At 36.0% G+C, this 16,597-nt stretch overlaps 1 protein-coding gene and 1 long non-coding RNA gene across 8 annotated transcripts in view; one reads left to right on the top strand and one right to left on the bottom strand.

The window, feature by feature from the left end:
• Positions 1-359: 359 nt before the first annotated feature.
• Positions 360-16,597, top strand: part of LOC128860143 (uncharacterized) — a 52,821-nt gene continuing 36,583 nt past the window's right edge. The window contains exons 1-2 of one of the 7 annotated variants that reach the window (XM_054097422.1): positions 360-646; positions 1,208-1,311. In XM_054097422.1, the coding sequence (XP_053953397.1) occupies positions 1,276-1,311 (36 nt within the window). In that variant the 5' untranslated portion in view covers positions 360-646; positions 1,208-1,275. Of the gene's footprint in view, positions 647-1,047; positions 1,312-3,550; positions 4,164-16,597 lie in introns of those variants that run through there. The other 6 variants (XM_054097424.1, XM_054097423.1, XM_054097425.1 and 3 more) reach the window with 6 other exon arrangements.
• LOC128860145 (uncharacterized) lies at positions 10,352-11,060 on the bottom strand. Its single transcript, XR_008454219.1, has 2 exons — positions 10,807-11,060; positions 10,352-10,750 (listed from the first exon to the last, which is right to left on the bottom strand). It is a non-coding gene; the product is annotated as an uncharacterized LOC128860145 (long non-coding RNA).

Genomic DNA, 16,597 nt, shown 5'->3' on the forward strand with positions numbered 1-16,597 from the left:
TATTAGAAAAAGGGCCTAGATATCATGGAATAAAATACACGTATATACATATATACATAGCATTTATATATATTGCCTAGATCGGCCATCAAATAGCTTCAAAGCGTTCTACTTTGTGTAAATAACCAAAAGCGCATAGATGCGCCAGCAGCAATAGCAGCTTGCCTGGAATTGGACACCGAAAACTCCCACAATTTTGTATCGATGCGATAATCTGGAGTATCAGATTTGGTTTCTGCTGCGTCTGAGGCGCTTAGTTGCTTAGTGTGACGTTTCGCTGCTGCTCGATCAGTCCACTGCTGGCAAATTTTCAGTTTTAAACTCAATATTGTTTAGCTCAACTTTTAGTGGCATTTCAGCCAGCTTCGTTGACGGACGTGTGAATGCAATAAGCGGCTCCGCTTTGTAGAAAACGTTAAAAAACCGCGCGTATATCGATCAGACGCGTTTTGTGGCAGTCAAAGTTACACAAATGCTTGAGTGTTGGTGCCTGGTGTAGTGAGTGAAACCGCGAACGTGCGACCGAGCGAAAGAGCGAACCAGCCCACGGGTGATTACACTAAGCGAGTGTTGAGCGCATGAGCGTTTTGCCAACAACCACAGTGAGGCGAACAAGCGCGCCGGTGTAACACCGAACTATGTTAAAGTTGCTCAAATTTTGATCTATTGTTTTAGTTCTAGTAGTGGCATTTTTAAAGGCCCAATAAACAAAAGTGGTTGATTAACAGGAAAATATTGTGAAAATCAGAAATTACATTGAATTCGTTGCTGACATTTAACGGGTTTATGGCGCATTTTGGTCAATCGAATAAACGGAAGCATAAGAGCCGAATTTTCCTATACTGAGAAAGTTTTAAAACTATCAATTTGCTAAAATAACTTAGATCGCTGGTTTTTCTTTTGCTTTTTTCACTTTTCATGTGAGCCGAACAATTAAGTGTTTGCCTCGCGACTGGTGTTGCAAGTTGCGTGCAAGAAGCAGTTTATGCAGCGCCGTCATTGTTTTTGTTTTTGATTTTCATCATTTTATTGCTGCAATTGGTTTAGCTTTTCGCTATTTCCGCCGTGCTTGAAAATAGCTTTTAATCGGAAAATGCCCAAAGCGAAAACTAATGCCCGAAGCAAGAAAATGTTAAAAAAATTAAAATAGCAAAAAAGAAAAATAAATAAATTGAAAGTAAAAATTTTAATTTTCCTTACATAAAAGACACGGAAGATATAAACAGTGTTGCGCTTGAAGTAAAAAAAGAGAAAAATTTCATTAAATAGTTTAAAATGTGGCTGAATTGTTGGATGCTTACGGCTTGGGCAGTGAGTATTAGAGTTTAATTTGAAAACTATTTATACGATGTTCCTTAAGAGCAAAATTAAAAATATTTTTAAAGTGCACTACTATTATATTTTTACATTTCTTTAGTACGCTTCTACCTTCCTAACCTTCGCTAACCTTCGGTAAACGCGCCTATTTTTTTTTTTGACGTAAACGGCACACTGGGGTAAGCTTCACCCCAATTCATAAACTTTTTCCACAAACAGAGTTAAAGAATAATTTCCTTTTTTTTTTGTGAACATTTAGATAAAATATATTCAAAATGAATTGTTTAATTTAATTTATTTAAAAATATCAGATAATATATTTATTTATTCTTGGATTTTATTCCCATTAAGAAAACTTTTATCAGAAATAGGCTTGGCGTTCTAAAGAAAATATATCGGAAATACTTATAAACAACTAAAAACTATGGAAACTGAAAATAAAATACAAAATTAGCAAATTCATAATATTCAGTTAGTGAATTATTAGTTAATTCCATTATTATATATGGTTTTTGTAGTAGTATGAACCATGTTTTTGTAAAAAATTAATAAATAGTCAAAAATTACCAATTTGCGGTGTACACTTTCCTTTGATACTGACAGTATATTACGTACATATATGATATTCAGTTTAGCCCCGTAGAAGGTGAACTTTTATATTTTTTACATTCATTCCATTTCTATAAGGAGTGGTCTAGAAGTCCGCCTCTAAAAGAAAGTGAGGTGGAATATTTTTATTTGATTTTAATGACGACGATAGTCTTCTAGACTTATCAATGTATGGTGTATACTTTTTTTGACGTCGACTGTATATGCAAAAAAATACTCTTACTTCAAACTGGGGTAAATTTCACCCAATCATTTTTTTAGATCTGGATAAATTCGGTGCGTACCAACTACTGAGGACTTACTTCATGAATTCGAAGAGTAAAATAGGCGTTGCGAAAATACAGATAACGGTATATTTCCAGCTGTTAGAAATAAACAAATCACAACCCATCAAACATTTTGTGGCCTTACCTGGCCATCCCGAAAACGCCTTAACGGCACACATTTGTACACATGTGTGTCTTCAAGGCATGCTATGTAAATTATACAAAGTTTCACTTTGCTAAAGACGTTTCTATATTCGATATTTAAATCGAGTGTACCAAATTTCATCCAAAATTCGAGGAAAATCATTAAAAATTCTTTTTATCCCTTTAGTCTGCCTTACCTTTACCTTTACCGGAAGTGTCACTCTCAAGGCTTCTTACCTACCACTTTTACTGCACTTACCTACCTGTTATATTTTTTTATTTGTTCAAGTTATTATTTTTTTATGTAACAAAATTGGATCATAAATACGAAATATCTCGTTTACGCAAACCTTTTTTTTTCTCAAGCAATTTTAATTCCAAATACGAATCAAATCGGGCCATAAATAAGATGTTTTAAAATTTCCCGATATCAACGCCATCTAGCGCGATTGGATCGAATTATTCACTGCACGAATAGTAGGATCTATAAACTTTTTGGCATCATGGAGATAGTTTTGCGAAATACGATACAATGTCTGATTTTGCAATACCAAGCAAAAGAAGGTCTACCAGTTTTTTAAACCAACTCATAATAGCTTGGGAGATTATTTTAATTTCACAATGTCTGTCAAAAGGTTTCTTGCCAAATACAGCATCCCAGAAGTAGATCATTTGCTTGCTAGATCATACGCCGTGCAATTTTCTCTGTTTTCTAAGGTGAAATTATCAAGATCTTTGGACACCAAATTTTTGAAAGAGAAGGCTGCGTGCGTTCTGAAAGAGCTGACAAAAGAATATTCCTCGTACTGTTTTCTACAGTGCAAAATTCACATAGAGCGTTGTATGATGGATAAGCGATATGTATTGACGGTGATAATAGTTAAATATGTTTATTTTATGTTAAATTTTGTATGAAATGAAAATAAAATGCTTACAGTGTTAGTTTGATTACTTCATGACCAATCCTCGTGTCTCGACTTCACCGCAACGTATCGGGTACGTTTTATGGCCAAAACATTTATTTTTGCTAAGACATATGAATATGTACCGAATTAGACCATATATGCAATTTTTAAATTGCAACTTTTGGTGGCCGCCGTAGCCGAATGTTGGTGCGTGACTACCATTCCGACGTGCGTAGGTTCGAATTTCCGTGCATGAACATCAAAAAATAGGAAACGTTTTTTCTAATAACGGTCACCCTTTTCTTCCGCCTGGGGAATTGGAATAGTATCTTTCAAGCAGAGTATCTCGGGATAAGGGACGCTTATAGGACAATCGGAAATCATCCACAACAACTATCGGAAGCACGTATTTTTTCAGCTAGTCAAGCAGCCAACTTAGCTATAAAGTCACAAACAACCAATTCAAAAACCATCAGATAATGCAAAGAAGAATTAAATGCCTTGGCACACAGGACTGACTTCACTCTCATCTGGGTATCTGGCCATAGGAATATAGAAGAACATGGGAAAGCTGAAGAGCAGACAAGACAGCTGGCTTCTTCTAGAGTATCCGATGTGGTCGCAGGATTGTTGCCGAAGCGTCTACAAAAGAGAGAGTTTCTTGCAATTCCAGAAGCAGGTTGTTGACAAATGGACCAACAGCGATACCTGGAAAATAGGAAAGAAAACGTGGCTACATTACAACAAGCCCAGAACTAACGAGCAGTTAAGAAAGCCAGTAACAGACATCTTCAGAATTTCGTCAACAATAACCTTCCATTGGCTTATCGTAGAGCATGCTGGTAAAATGGGGTGGCCGTATAAAGAGAGATGTACAAGCTGCAACCAAGAAGACTCCAGGGAGGCAGTATTCCACTATCTGGTGAGTGCCCAAATCTGGGAGATCTATGACATAGAATACTGGGGGAAACTTCAATGAACAACTTGGTAGAGATTGTAGAAAAGAAAATAGATGACAAAGACAGATATATAGTCAAATCAAGATGGATTGACTAAATAACGGCAGTTGTTCCACTAGTCGTATACCAAAATGGTACCTTTCGTGCTAATTGAGTCTGGGATGTGTCACTCATACAGCCCCTCTACCAACCAACCAATCAGTGGTCGTGCCTCGGCAGGCAATGGCAAACCTCCGAGTGTATTTCTCCCATGAAAAAGCTTCTCATACAAAATATCTGCCGTTGGGAGTTGGCTTAAAGCTGCAGGATCCTCAAGACACGCACCGCAAATAGTAAAAGGAGCTCCGCCAACCAGCTCACAGATGTGTACGCGCCAATTATTATTTTTTTATGCAATTTTTAAAAATACCTATTTCGAATCTAAAGCCATCGGACAGGACGAATGTCCCACGTGCCAATACCAATTTATCCTTTGAATTTGAGAATAGTTATTTTGCGGACGTGATTGTAAATAATTGCTTGAGTATGATTGCTAATGCCATTTTCCAAAACCTTATAAGTTTTCTTTAATTGGAAAAAAAAAATATCGTCGTAAATTAAATAACGTCATGTCAAGAATAAATTGATAAGTGATAAAAATGATTGAAATTGACTGTTCACATCATTTTATCGCTTCACGTGGATTATCAAGCAGTTTCATACAAAGTAGCAATTATTTATTAATTTTGAGCAAATCTCATTACAACAGAACAAATTATATTTCAATAGCAGCGGCCGTCAAAGGCAACTAATTCCGCTTTGTCTTCCATGCATATTTCAGTATTGATTTTCAAGCGTATAATTATTCAATGCATAGATGCAAACACACACATATGCAAATGCAATAAACATAAACAAATAAACAAACAACTTAGTGGATGGAACTCGCCTTTCTTTGCTCATCTCCCTACGGTTGCCACCGCTCGACCCTAGACGTTAGCAAACACGCTCATCTCCACAGGAAATCACACATATCTACACACAAGTACTTGAAACTAATTACGATTTGGTACTATATATTTTCTTTACGCCATTTATTTCTAATTAATATTAATTCTGTTCATATCGCCACTTTTCGCTTTTTACTAAGCGCAACTAATTTGTTGGAACTTTTCGTTTATCTGTGGGTTAAATAAAGTGCAATTATGTGTAGGTATGCACCCGCTCTCACGGGAACCAAGAGCAAAGGTAATGGGGCGCTCCGATTTCGCATTTAAACAGGAAATAGGGGAATCGCATTAAAAATCTTATTTAGTACAAAAATATGTGTGTCATATTTTTTGACTCTGGTCATTTGTTGTTGCTGGCCATTTGGGGTGTCAGCGACAAAATTGGCACTCATTAATAATCATCGAATAAACACAAAAACAAATGTTGTATTTGCTGAATAATTCATTTGGTTTACTGCAATTTGCGTACGATCATACAAACATACATGTGTGTAGTAGTGCGTACGGATGAGCCTTATTAGAATTCATTCCTATTCGCATAATGTTCGCTATAGGCCTTTCAATGTTGGTGCGTGTAAATATTATTCAGTGAATTTGTGTATAGCAGACGATCACAGAAATAACAAAGCAAGAAAGAGATAGTAATATTTGACCCATATTAGGTGGCTGTTTTGGCGAAATCGCCGAGACTTCTTTGGCAGATTTTGCTTGGTGACTCACACAAATAGCGAATAGATCAATCGGTTACTTTCAGAGCTATTTCTGCTGTTTTGTTTGTATTTTTCATTTCTAATAGCATTTTTGCAAATTCTTTTGAGCTGTCGGAATTTCAACTAAAGAAACGACCTTAACTATTTGGACCAAAGACGGCGGATGTACATTGGTGAGCTTGACCGCCTGCCGTCAAAGTAATTAAAACTATTCTTTCTTATGCTACATTTTATTGTTGGTTTAGCTGTGAATTTGTTACATCGAAAATCGTGCGATTTCGACAAATGATCAAACGAGAGAAAATAACTGAACATATTTTAACGGTAATTAATTTTGGTATTTGTATCTTTCGGCATCTGAGGAATCCACGCTTGAGTGTCTATGTCAAATTATATGAGCGTGAGCGCATCTGCAGCGACAACAATGGTGGGAAAGATGGGATGAGCTTATGATGAAATGATGAACACGAACGATTTGCATTTTCAAAAACAATGCCAAAGTTCAGTGGCTTCACCACACAATACATATGTGCGCATGCAAGTTTGGGTGTGTGTGTATTGAGCGTGCGTCAAATGAACTCGTGAAGAGTTGGGTATTTGCCGCCGACTACAACAATGCTTGGCATGCTGTGGATGTAAGCGCAAGCTGAAGTGCGCTTTAGGCGCTGGGCTGAAGTCGGCTAGTAGACATGTGCCTTTGTTTGCGTTATTTGATATCACATAATTGTGTTTTATGTTATTTCTGCTGCTTGCTGCGATTGTTTGCATTGTTGTTATATCTTTAGCTCTTTACACAATGTAATACAATGGCAATCCGCGTAATCATAGGCACGCGAATAAAAACTTAAAGAAAAAGATAACAATAAAAAATGTGTAGAGGTTTGACGACGTTAGTTTTCTCTAAATAGGCCATTGCTTGGCAATTATGTCCGCTATTGCAATCGATGGGCAAGGTTAAATCGTCGAAATGTAGCTACGTGATTTAGGCATTGAGCTACAGCCTGCAAAAACAAAAGACTTCGTCAACGAACCTAGCAAAAATCATTTAGCATTTATGAAATTTTTAATAAAAAATAAAATTGAACGGTAAGGAAGTTAATAGTTTGGAAATTCCAAATTGTAATTGGAAACAAACTCAACAACATCAGCGGCATTACCAGCAACGCGCCAAATAAGAGCCGCATATATGGCTGTAAAATAATCTCCACGACTCTGTATTTCTCACTTCCGTAATTTTTTCAATTAATAATATTATTTATCTTATTTTTGGCCGTCAAATTGTTAATATGTTTTAGATTAAGTTGAAGAAATAATATTTTCAAGAATTCTCTAAAATTTTTAAATAAACATTAAAAGTCACTTTTATGCCATACTAATTCTTCGTTTTTGTATATTTTGTAAAATAGTATAATATTAATAGTTTTTCCGCAAAATGACGAAATTAAATTTAATCATGTCAAAACAAATTTAGTTGTATTTATTTATTTATTTATTTATTTATTAGAATTAATATATAATACTAAAACTAATACAAGAACGAGTACTAGCTGCCAGGGCCTACAACTCGGTAGATAGATAGAACAGTCTGTGTTATTATTAGCAAGTCATATTAAATCATAGTAGTTAAGTTACAATCTTTCAAAAAATTATTTAAAGCAGTTATATTGATGGTAGAAACCGTAGCCAGCAGAGCAGACGGTTTGGTAGATCCGAAGTGTTTTTTCCTGAAACTTTCTAAGGTACGACAATCGTTTAAAAGATGGTCAGCTGATGCGTTATTATCACAAAATGGACATTGTTGTTGGGCACCTCCTTTGAGGAGGTGTTGGTGTGTGAGTTTAGTATGTCCGATTCTGAGTCTGGCGAACTGGCTTGATAAATATCGAGGTGTATTGCTTGGGTATAGAGATGGTTTGCGCCTGGCGTTGAATTCAGTATACCGATGCCTAAACGTATACCATTCTGCCAGCTTAATCGAGTCAATATGTTTTTTTATATGCCTATGTAAATCCTTCTCTGAATAAACTGGAAACAATGAGCTTGTTGCTGGCATAAGTCGAGCTGTTTCGTCGGCTCGCTCGTTGCCTCGGATGCCTTTATGGCCTGGTACCCACATAATGTTGATCTTTTTTAAGTTCCGAATACAAAGGTCTCTTATTTTGTCAACCAATTTGCTACTACTATAAATGTTTTGTATGGCTTTAATAGACGACATGCTATCCGTACAAATGAGGAATTTTCCTTTATTACTCTGCGCGAAATCTGCTGCTTTGTATATGGCCATTGCTTCCGCTGTGAACACCGAGCAGTGTTTAGATAACTGACCTCCAGAAATGAGCAATCCTTGTTGATTAACTACAGCGAACGTGGTGTTTGTGCTGGTTTTTGATCCATCCGTATATAAAAAATTCCAATTGTTGTTCCGGTAGTTTCTTTCCTGTTCTGCGAAGAGTTGTTGATAGGTCGAACTACTTGTCGTAGATTTATTAAGTGCGCGAAGCACGGTGTTGAAATTCGATTTATATATAAACCACGATGGTTGGCAGTTTAATTTAGTGCAGCTCCTAGGTGGAGTCAAATCAATCTCTAAGCCATACGAAATACAGCGGCAAATTGTGGACTTGAGCCTATATCTACGTTTGTGTCGAAACGCCGATATGTAATCCTTGTGCAAAATATGATTAGTAGTAGAAAAGAGTTTCGGAATTAGTAGCCATGTCGCTTCGATTACACGTTCATTTATAGTAGGGAGACCAGCTTCTGCCAAAACGCATTTTACGGGGGATGTTGGGAACGCGTTTATACTACGACGAACAGCAGTATGGTATGGAGCATCAAGTAGCTTAATATTAGTATTGGCAGTCCATCCGTACACAGGTAGACCGTAGTCTATCTTAGAAAGTATCATTGCTCTAGTGATATTGACTAAGGTGTTTGTATGGATTAAAGAGTGTTTGGATGACAAATACTTGAGTATATTGAGTCTGGCAGCTAGATTTTTTCTTAAACCTAAACAATGTTGTATTTAAATTTTACTTATTTGTCAAATTTGGAAATTCTGCAACGTTTCCACTCGAAGACCCTACAAACCCTGGTAAACGCTCCGGGGTACGTGACGAATGCCCAAATTCATCAGGACTTAAAAATGTTTTAATGAAACAGAAAATAAAAAATGAACCAGCAAATGCCGGGATCGTCTGCAATCGTACCCAAATGAACTGGCCTCTATTCTCATGTCACCACTGCGTCTCTTTTTAACATTGAAAAGGAAACCACCGATCCAGCTCTACTAAGGGCTTCCTATAGAATGTGATATTTATTTACTAGAAAAGATATTTCACAAGAAATACACTTTTTAAATGAATTGAAATATTTGTAAAGTGCCTCCCATGAATTATAGACAGAATACAACATAAAGTTTACATAAAAAAGAACTAACAAAATAAAATTTGGTTTGGCAACTTTTGTTGATTAATGCATTTACATAAAATATAAACAAGGGAATCTGTGAAGATACGTTTTCTTTGCATAAATCGCCTAAATGTGTGGATAAATAAAATATATAATGTTGAGTCCGTCTATGCATTTAATTTAAGTTTTAATTTTATAATATTACTTAAGGGTTAATGTCAGCAATGTAAACACTTAATCCCTTTTGTTATATTCTATTTTCTGCTATATCCATTGTGCTTACACATATGTACATGCTTAGGTACATATTGCTGTTTAATTAGAGGCCTTTGATCTTAGATTTTATTTACTGTTATTCATCCCGCAATTACCGCATATTTTACCGCTTATGTTTTACCGCATAACTTACCGCTTTAGGGAATGCATATAAATGCAACCGCGCTAATTGTTAAATTAAAATATAAGAATCTATTGAAACGAAACGGTTGTGTTTTTCTTCAAGCAATCCGCGTCAACATATTATGTATATAATGTAATATATTATATAAAAATTATGATATTTTGGTTTATTTGTTTTAAGACTGCAAGCTACCAATAAAAATCTCCCATCGTTAATCATGAACGTCATCTTGAATTGAACTAAATGTAGACAAATCGATGGTTTTATTTCTTGCGCTATCCGTCTGATGTGGCATCAGGTATAGTTAAATCAGCACTATGTTCACCTGTTCAGTGAAATTTCGTCGCTACTTTCGTAAGTCAATTGAGGACGTAACAGAAATGAGGATGACTGTTGGATGTTAGGATGATTGATACACTTCCTTCACATGTTGAAAAACTAACAACGATTAGCTAAACTCACAAAATGAAACTATTTTGAAGGAAAACTTGTTGTGGTGCAACACTGTGGATAGTAATGTTAGCGGAAAACACAATAAAATGTAACAGAAAATAAATAATTAGAAATATTATAAATAAAAATAATAAGATAGTTGTAAAGGGTATTTTTTCAAGAGGTTGAAATGATAACAAAAACAGAAATGTTGTTGGAATAATTTTTTATTATAATCTGCTAGATAATTTCTTGGCATTTATTTTTTGAATAAAAGATCCGGGATATATCCGCTTTAGCTACGAGTTACATGATCTTTTCGATCAGCCAAATTTATGACTACCTTTTCCAATAAATTTGAATAATAAATTCAAATGAGGCCAATAAGCAAAAATGTGACTCAAACGTGGCCATTTGGCTCTCAATTCTTGCACAAGTTCTTTTTTATAGCAAAGTAAGTCAGTGCCCTTAAGTAGAATTTTCCACGTAGTCGAAGGATAAAGGCCAATAAGTTGAGAACGATGACGAGTCGCCATCTCAGCATCTTCTTCAACACTTCACTCTATGAACTTCGCGGAGGTAAATTTCCACAGCTTGGAAGCGTTGTTCTGGAATTAAACGTTTCATGATGACTTATGCAGCTAAAAAAACACCTGATACATACATAGTAAAGTAATAATTAGCGTACGGAATCCATGTGGCAAAAACCTAGTCGCTCAGTGGTATTTTCAGGCCGTTGTATTGCGTCTCAGAACTTTTCATTGCTTAAACAAACTGCGTAGCTTTTTTTTTTTTTTTTTTTTGCATTCCCATTTTTGCTATTTTCTTTACGAAATTTTTGCTTTTTGTTTTCGATTTTGATGACCATCCGCCTGTCATTAATTACTTAAATTTATGTATTTTGCATTAATTACAAGACGAACAAATTTCAATGGAGAAAGCAATAACAGCAATGAAAAGGCCTCTAAAAATGTATTTTGTTAATTTTTTATTTTTTTATTTTTTTGACACACGAATGGAATGACAAGTCAAAAAAACAGAAATCAAAAAGAGCAAAGTTTGCAATTTGAAATTTTTGTATACACCGGGAGTAGGAAGTAGCCATAAAACAACACCAGGCTTACGTCGCTTACCCGAAAATAACTAAATAATTTTTCAATACATCAGCGAATTTGGGTTAACGCCGCTGGATGGAGCCATCGCACAGTAATGGTTAACTTCAGCAAACAGCGAATATCAGATCGCTGAAAATCAACCAAAAATGGCCAATAGTTTGTTCGCATACCGGCTTAAAAGTGTTGCTTGTCTTTGAATACTACTTCTTTTTTTTGCTGCCACGAAAAATGCGTTAGTTCATTTTCGATTTATTTTGCAATTTGAGGCGAGTCTCAGAAAGTAAAAATGCAAAAATATGCAGACTCAATGAGTTATGGATTATAGATGAAGAAATGGTAGTTGGTCGAGGTGTGTAATAGTGGAGTGTAATTGGTGGGGCGACAGCGATGTGAATACCACAAACTTAAGCCCCAGCACACCAGGTAATGTATGCATGATTATGTCGATGGATGCTAATGACGGCTGTGATCAATACGAGCTGGCCGACTTTCAGTTGTTCGCAGATTCGCAATCGAACGTAAAGAAACACTTGATAGACAAGATTAAACCACTCCCTCAAAAACATTGTTTTACCTCGTCTAATGGTCGTTTAGTAGCCGCCAGGCATATCATTAACATCTCAAGTTCGTGTCGCTTACTTAGTTCCAGTGCTAGCCGCAATGTCTGGCAAACTGACTAGCCACTTATCTACGAATCACTGGCCCATTTACGATTACCTTCGGACACGAATTGCGTAACCCAAAAACGACAGGTAGCGCAGTGCATTTATGTGAATTGTTCGCGAAATGAAATCGCTAATTGCCAAGTTATCTTACGGCTCTTAATAACCCAAAGCTAACAGCTGTCAAATTTTCGGCAATGTAAAGTGTGCCTAAACATAAAAATAACTTTCGTTTTCGCGAAATCAGAGTAAACCCAATTAAATGGCGAGCGATCGCCATCGAGTCAAGTAGGTATCCAACAGCAACAACACTATGGAAAAGGGTAACATTTTAGCTCGGCAACACCCCGATGCGAGGAAGTTGTGGAACTTCATAACGGCAAAAACGATTTAATGTGCTCTGCCTCAGTAGTTGGTGATTGCGACCGCTTTTCAAGGTCATTTTGTGCGTAATTTCTTTTTTTGCGGTTTGGCACACAGCTTCATACAAAGGCATCAATAGCCGCGCCGCCGCACTTTGCTCACATTCATTCGCTCACCTTCACGCAGTCATTCCAATTATTAGTTCAAAAAATTAAATGATTTTATATAATTGCAAACATTTTTTTATTCTGTAACTTTATTATTTTGTGTGATATGAATCTGACAATTATGAGCATTTTTTTGCGATTTTGCATTGGACTTTAAGTTCAGTCTGTGTTTGTTTTCATATTACATACTTTTAAAACAAAAACAAAGAAAAAAATGTATAAAACACAAAGCAATACAATACGCTTATTTCATATTTATTAATGTTTAATTAGGCCCCGTTTAATTAGGTTCGCTACAAATGCTGGTGACATTGTTTTATAGTAAATAAAAGGTCTTTCAAAAGTGAAGCCCGGATGTCAGTAGTGAATAATCCATAGACGGCACCTTTTTTAAGCCAACTTTGACACTTGTCAAATAGACAGACCTATAATTTTACACAGTGAAACAATGCGTTAGGTTAGGTTAGGTTAGCGGCAACCAGATCGGCCAATAAGTTTTCTACATTGTCTCTATGATCAGGTGCCTATATGAGCTGGAAATCAAAGTATTCGAATGCGACCAAGATGAAATTCAGCTATTTATTTACATATTCATGTAGTACAAAGTATGACTATAGTCTCTTAGAAGTACTTCAACTTATATAAGCTTTTACATGCGATAAAATGTTAACAATAATTGTCTTAAATTTAAATTGAACTAAAATTATAATAGTAATAAAAGCAAAGATAGAGAGGAATAAAATGAGAATTAGCGGATTAAAGAGGAAAGTAATACCTTTTTCTGCCTAGTTTCGAGCGCACTATCAAGTAGTTAATGGACCCCTTTGTCGCTTGGTTCTTGTATGTAAATTTTGTATACCTTTTTTGTACTCTTTTTATTATTCCTGAGTATAATTATGATTCACCTATCAATTTTGGGGAGCTCGCTTGATGATGTGATTGACGACAGTTTAGAAGTCAAATCCTCATTCTCAAGTGATGTGGATGGTTTCCGTTCCTGCATATTTAAGAATTCTTCTGAGACTGCTTACCCAATCCTATTAATCATTAATAAACCACTTGAATGCAATAAAGTCATTGACGCCGCAATGCCATCTACCGACCGATTTCTAAGCTTTCAACCCTCTAAAAGTTATTCGACATCATAGCTAAGGGAAAGATGTATGATACTTTACAGTCAAAAGTTCTAACTCAATTAAGTAACATGGCCTTATGACAGGCCTACCGTAACGAGTCTCGTGGTTTTTCTGAAGCCTGTCCATAGTAATCGAGTTTACCGACTCTACTAAAGCTTTTGATAAAGTCAGTCTTTCAGTTTTAGTATCAAAACAAGTGAATCTTGTGTTTTATTCCCACTTTTATTTTAATTCACTCTAATTAATAAAAATTCTTTCACAAGCCATTTTCCAAACCTCGATCTCTTATTCTCACTTATTATCACATATTTTGGGCATTTAATATTAAGCGCAATCAAAGAAATATCCGCTATGTTACCGCAAATTCATACATAGGGAGCGATCGAACCTCGAACCGGCTTCAGTATCGTTGTGAAATATATTCGGCACTCGATACTATTTTTTCCATATCAGAGTATCGATATAAAAGTGGTATCGATGGGGATCAGATCATTTGAACCAGAACTGTGCTGCAAAGAGACAAGCGCAATTTGTATTGTATTTTTCACAAATATTAAGTAATTTCCATTCGGAATTCGGAGAACGTAAGTTCGAATCTCCCTGAAACATCAAAATGAAGAAAAAATGTTGTCTAATAGCGGACACCCTTCGGCAGGCAATGGCAAACCTCCGAGTTATACATAGTATAATATAGAAGTAAAAAATAGTTTTATTTTCTGTTGTTTGAGGTGATAGCATTTTGGTGCATAAATTTCAGGAATACGTACAATGTGTGCCATTAGCATCATTTGAAACAGTAAATCGTATTTCATAAACGTATAAATACAATAGGGAATTGTAAAACGAGATTGCCGCATACTTGAGCAACTTTTCTCTAAACACAATCACATTGTGATGTTTGCTACGAGAAACAAGTTCGTTGCTTAAGTCTTTTATTTTGCTGCTTGCATTTTTAATGTTTCCATTTTTAGTGTTGCAACGATGCATTAGGAAAAGTAAGAGTAAAGCTATGAATGAATAAAATGTCTCGGCGGGAAAACCCCGAATGTTATGTCTTGCAATTCAACAGTAAAAAATTACCATATACATCATATCTACACAGAAAAAATAGATAAAACAATACATAATTTTTCGAAATTTATTATTCGAAAATAAAAGAGTTGCGTACACTGCTCAGTATTACCCTGCCTTTACGGTTTTACAAATATTTCTGAAACGCAAGCCAGCGGGGCGTGGTAAATATAGCAGATTTTTTTGCCAGTTGTGCCACCATCAGAAGATGTATGAATATTTTGCGCTCTTAATACTGAGCAGCATCGAAGAACTACGCTGGGTTGACCTCATTCTGAGAAGGTCTAACTTACTCTGTGAACAGATATAAAAAAGTTTAGACGACTGGAAACGTTGGAAACCCCCCTTGTCGTTTCTTTGGATAAGAACTTTCAGCAAGCACTAAAAAAAACCTTCGAATACCTTTATACACAGTAAACCGGTGCTGCTTATCACTTTCAAAGAATCAAAAATTTGTTCACGCAATGGCTTTGAAGCTTAAGTTAAAACAGTCTATTGCAAGAGATTCCCAATTGTGTTCCCTCTTGTATTTGAATTGATATCTATATTTAATTTACAAATTTTAGCTGCAATAATTTTACATTTACACGCCTATAACGCATGAGAAAACTTTTAACCAAACTCGCCACAGTAGGTTTCTGGTACACAAGTGACGCTGAATGCAAAAACCAGCTAATAATTCGCTTCGTATGCAAGTAGATTAATTTTTTGTTTTCTTTTCAATACAACTTCCAAGGAATGTTTACTTTAAAGTATTTAGAGACTTGCCTAAAATCTTCTCTTCACTGCTCCGGTTATGAGCTGTATGCCCTTCACGCATTTGCACTTCTTAATTTGGCGCTTTTACACTACGCGCATCTGCTGCTAAGCTAACGCTCATGTAGGGCATTTTCTAAATAGGGGCATACATACATACGTACATACAAAGTAGCAACTTGCGGATGACAAGGTACTGCCTACTTGGATAGTTGAATATAGCACTCTGCTCCATACTTTGGCCTCTTTCACATTGGTTTGCTGCAAATCGGTGAAGGTTGCGCCATCTTCACGTCTTACTGCACCATTAACCATGCAACGCGTTCTCGCTCAAGCATACCGTTACCTCTTGTTTCTAATCGCTTAAGTTAATCATATTCAAGATGCACAGCAATAGCGCCTTTTTTGTATTTTTTGCGACTTTATTACATAATTAATAAAATATATTTTATTGCTGTCGTCACGCTGTGCATTACCGAACAAAATTTCGGAGTTAAAAGCGAAAGTGTTAAACACTTCTCGTCACGCATGTACGCGTGGCCGGCCCTCAATTCACCACCCGACGTGATCGTGTGCCGAGCTTGCAACCCAGTGCTTATGGTTTTATTTGGTACGTGCCAGCGGTGGCCCTGAGCCTCCCCATCGTACTTAGTCGCTAATGAAAGGTTTTGCTACTTAATTTCTACTTTTCAGCTAATGACATAATAAAGAAGGAAGGAAGTAAGTGATTAAGTGTATATGTCTGTATGTAGGTATATTTGGTGAGAGCAAAAAAGTCAACGAGGTCAAAGTGAAAAACCTTACATTTTGTTCTGTTCTATTCTAAGTATTATGTAGGCAGGTATGTGTAATTAGAGTTGAAACTTGGGTGCTTGGGATCTTAGGGAGGTGCATCATTTGCTTTCGTGGTTAGCGAATGACTGAGGCAATACTTTTGTATACTCTAGAATAGAAAAATGTGTATTATTGTTTGATTTGCTTAAACGAATAAAAGAAATTTGTTCTTGTAGAGAATCAGCTCATTAGCGCCAATTTACCAGTGACTCCGCGAAGCAGTTCAGTTTGTCGAGAAAAAAATCCAATTCTCTCAAACATCAACTGATTTGCATGCAACACCTTCAATGTAGTCGCCAAGCATATTTCTATATATTACATAGATCTTCTTTTTTTCTTGATTGTGTTGTG

This window comes from Anastrepha ludens, chromosome 4 (genome assembly GCF_028408465.1).
Source record: "Anastrepha ludens isolate Willacy chromosome 4, idAnaLude1.1, whole genome shotgun sequence".
NCBI classification, from domain to species: domain Eukaryota; kingdom Metazoa; phylum Arthropoda; class Insecta; order Diptera; family Tephritidae; genus Anastrepha; species Anastrepha ludens.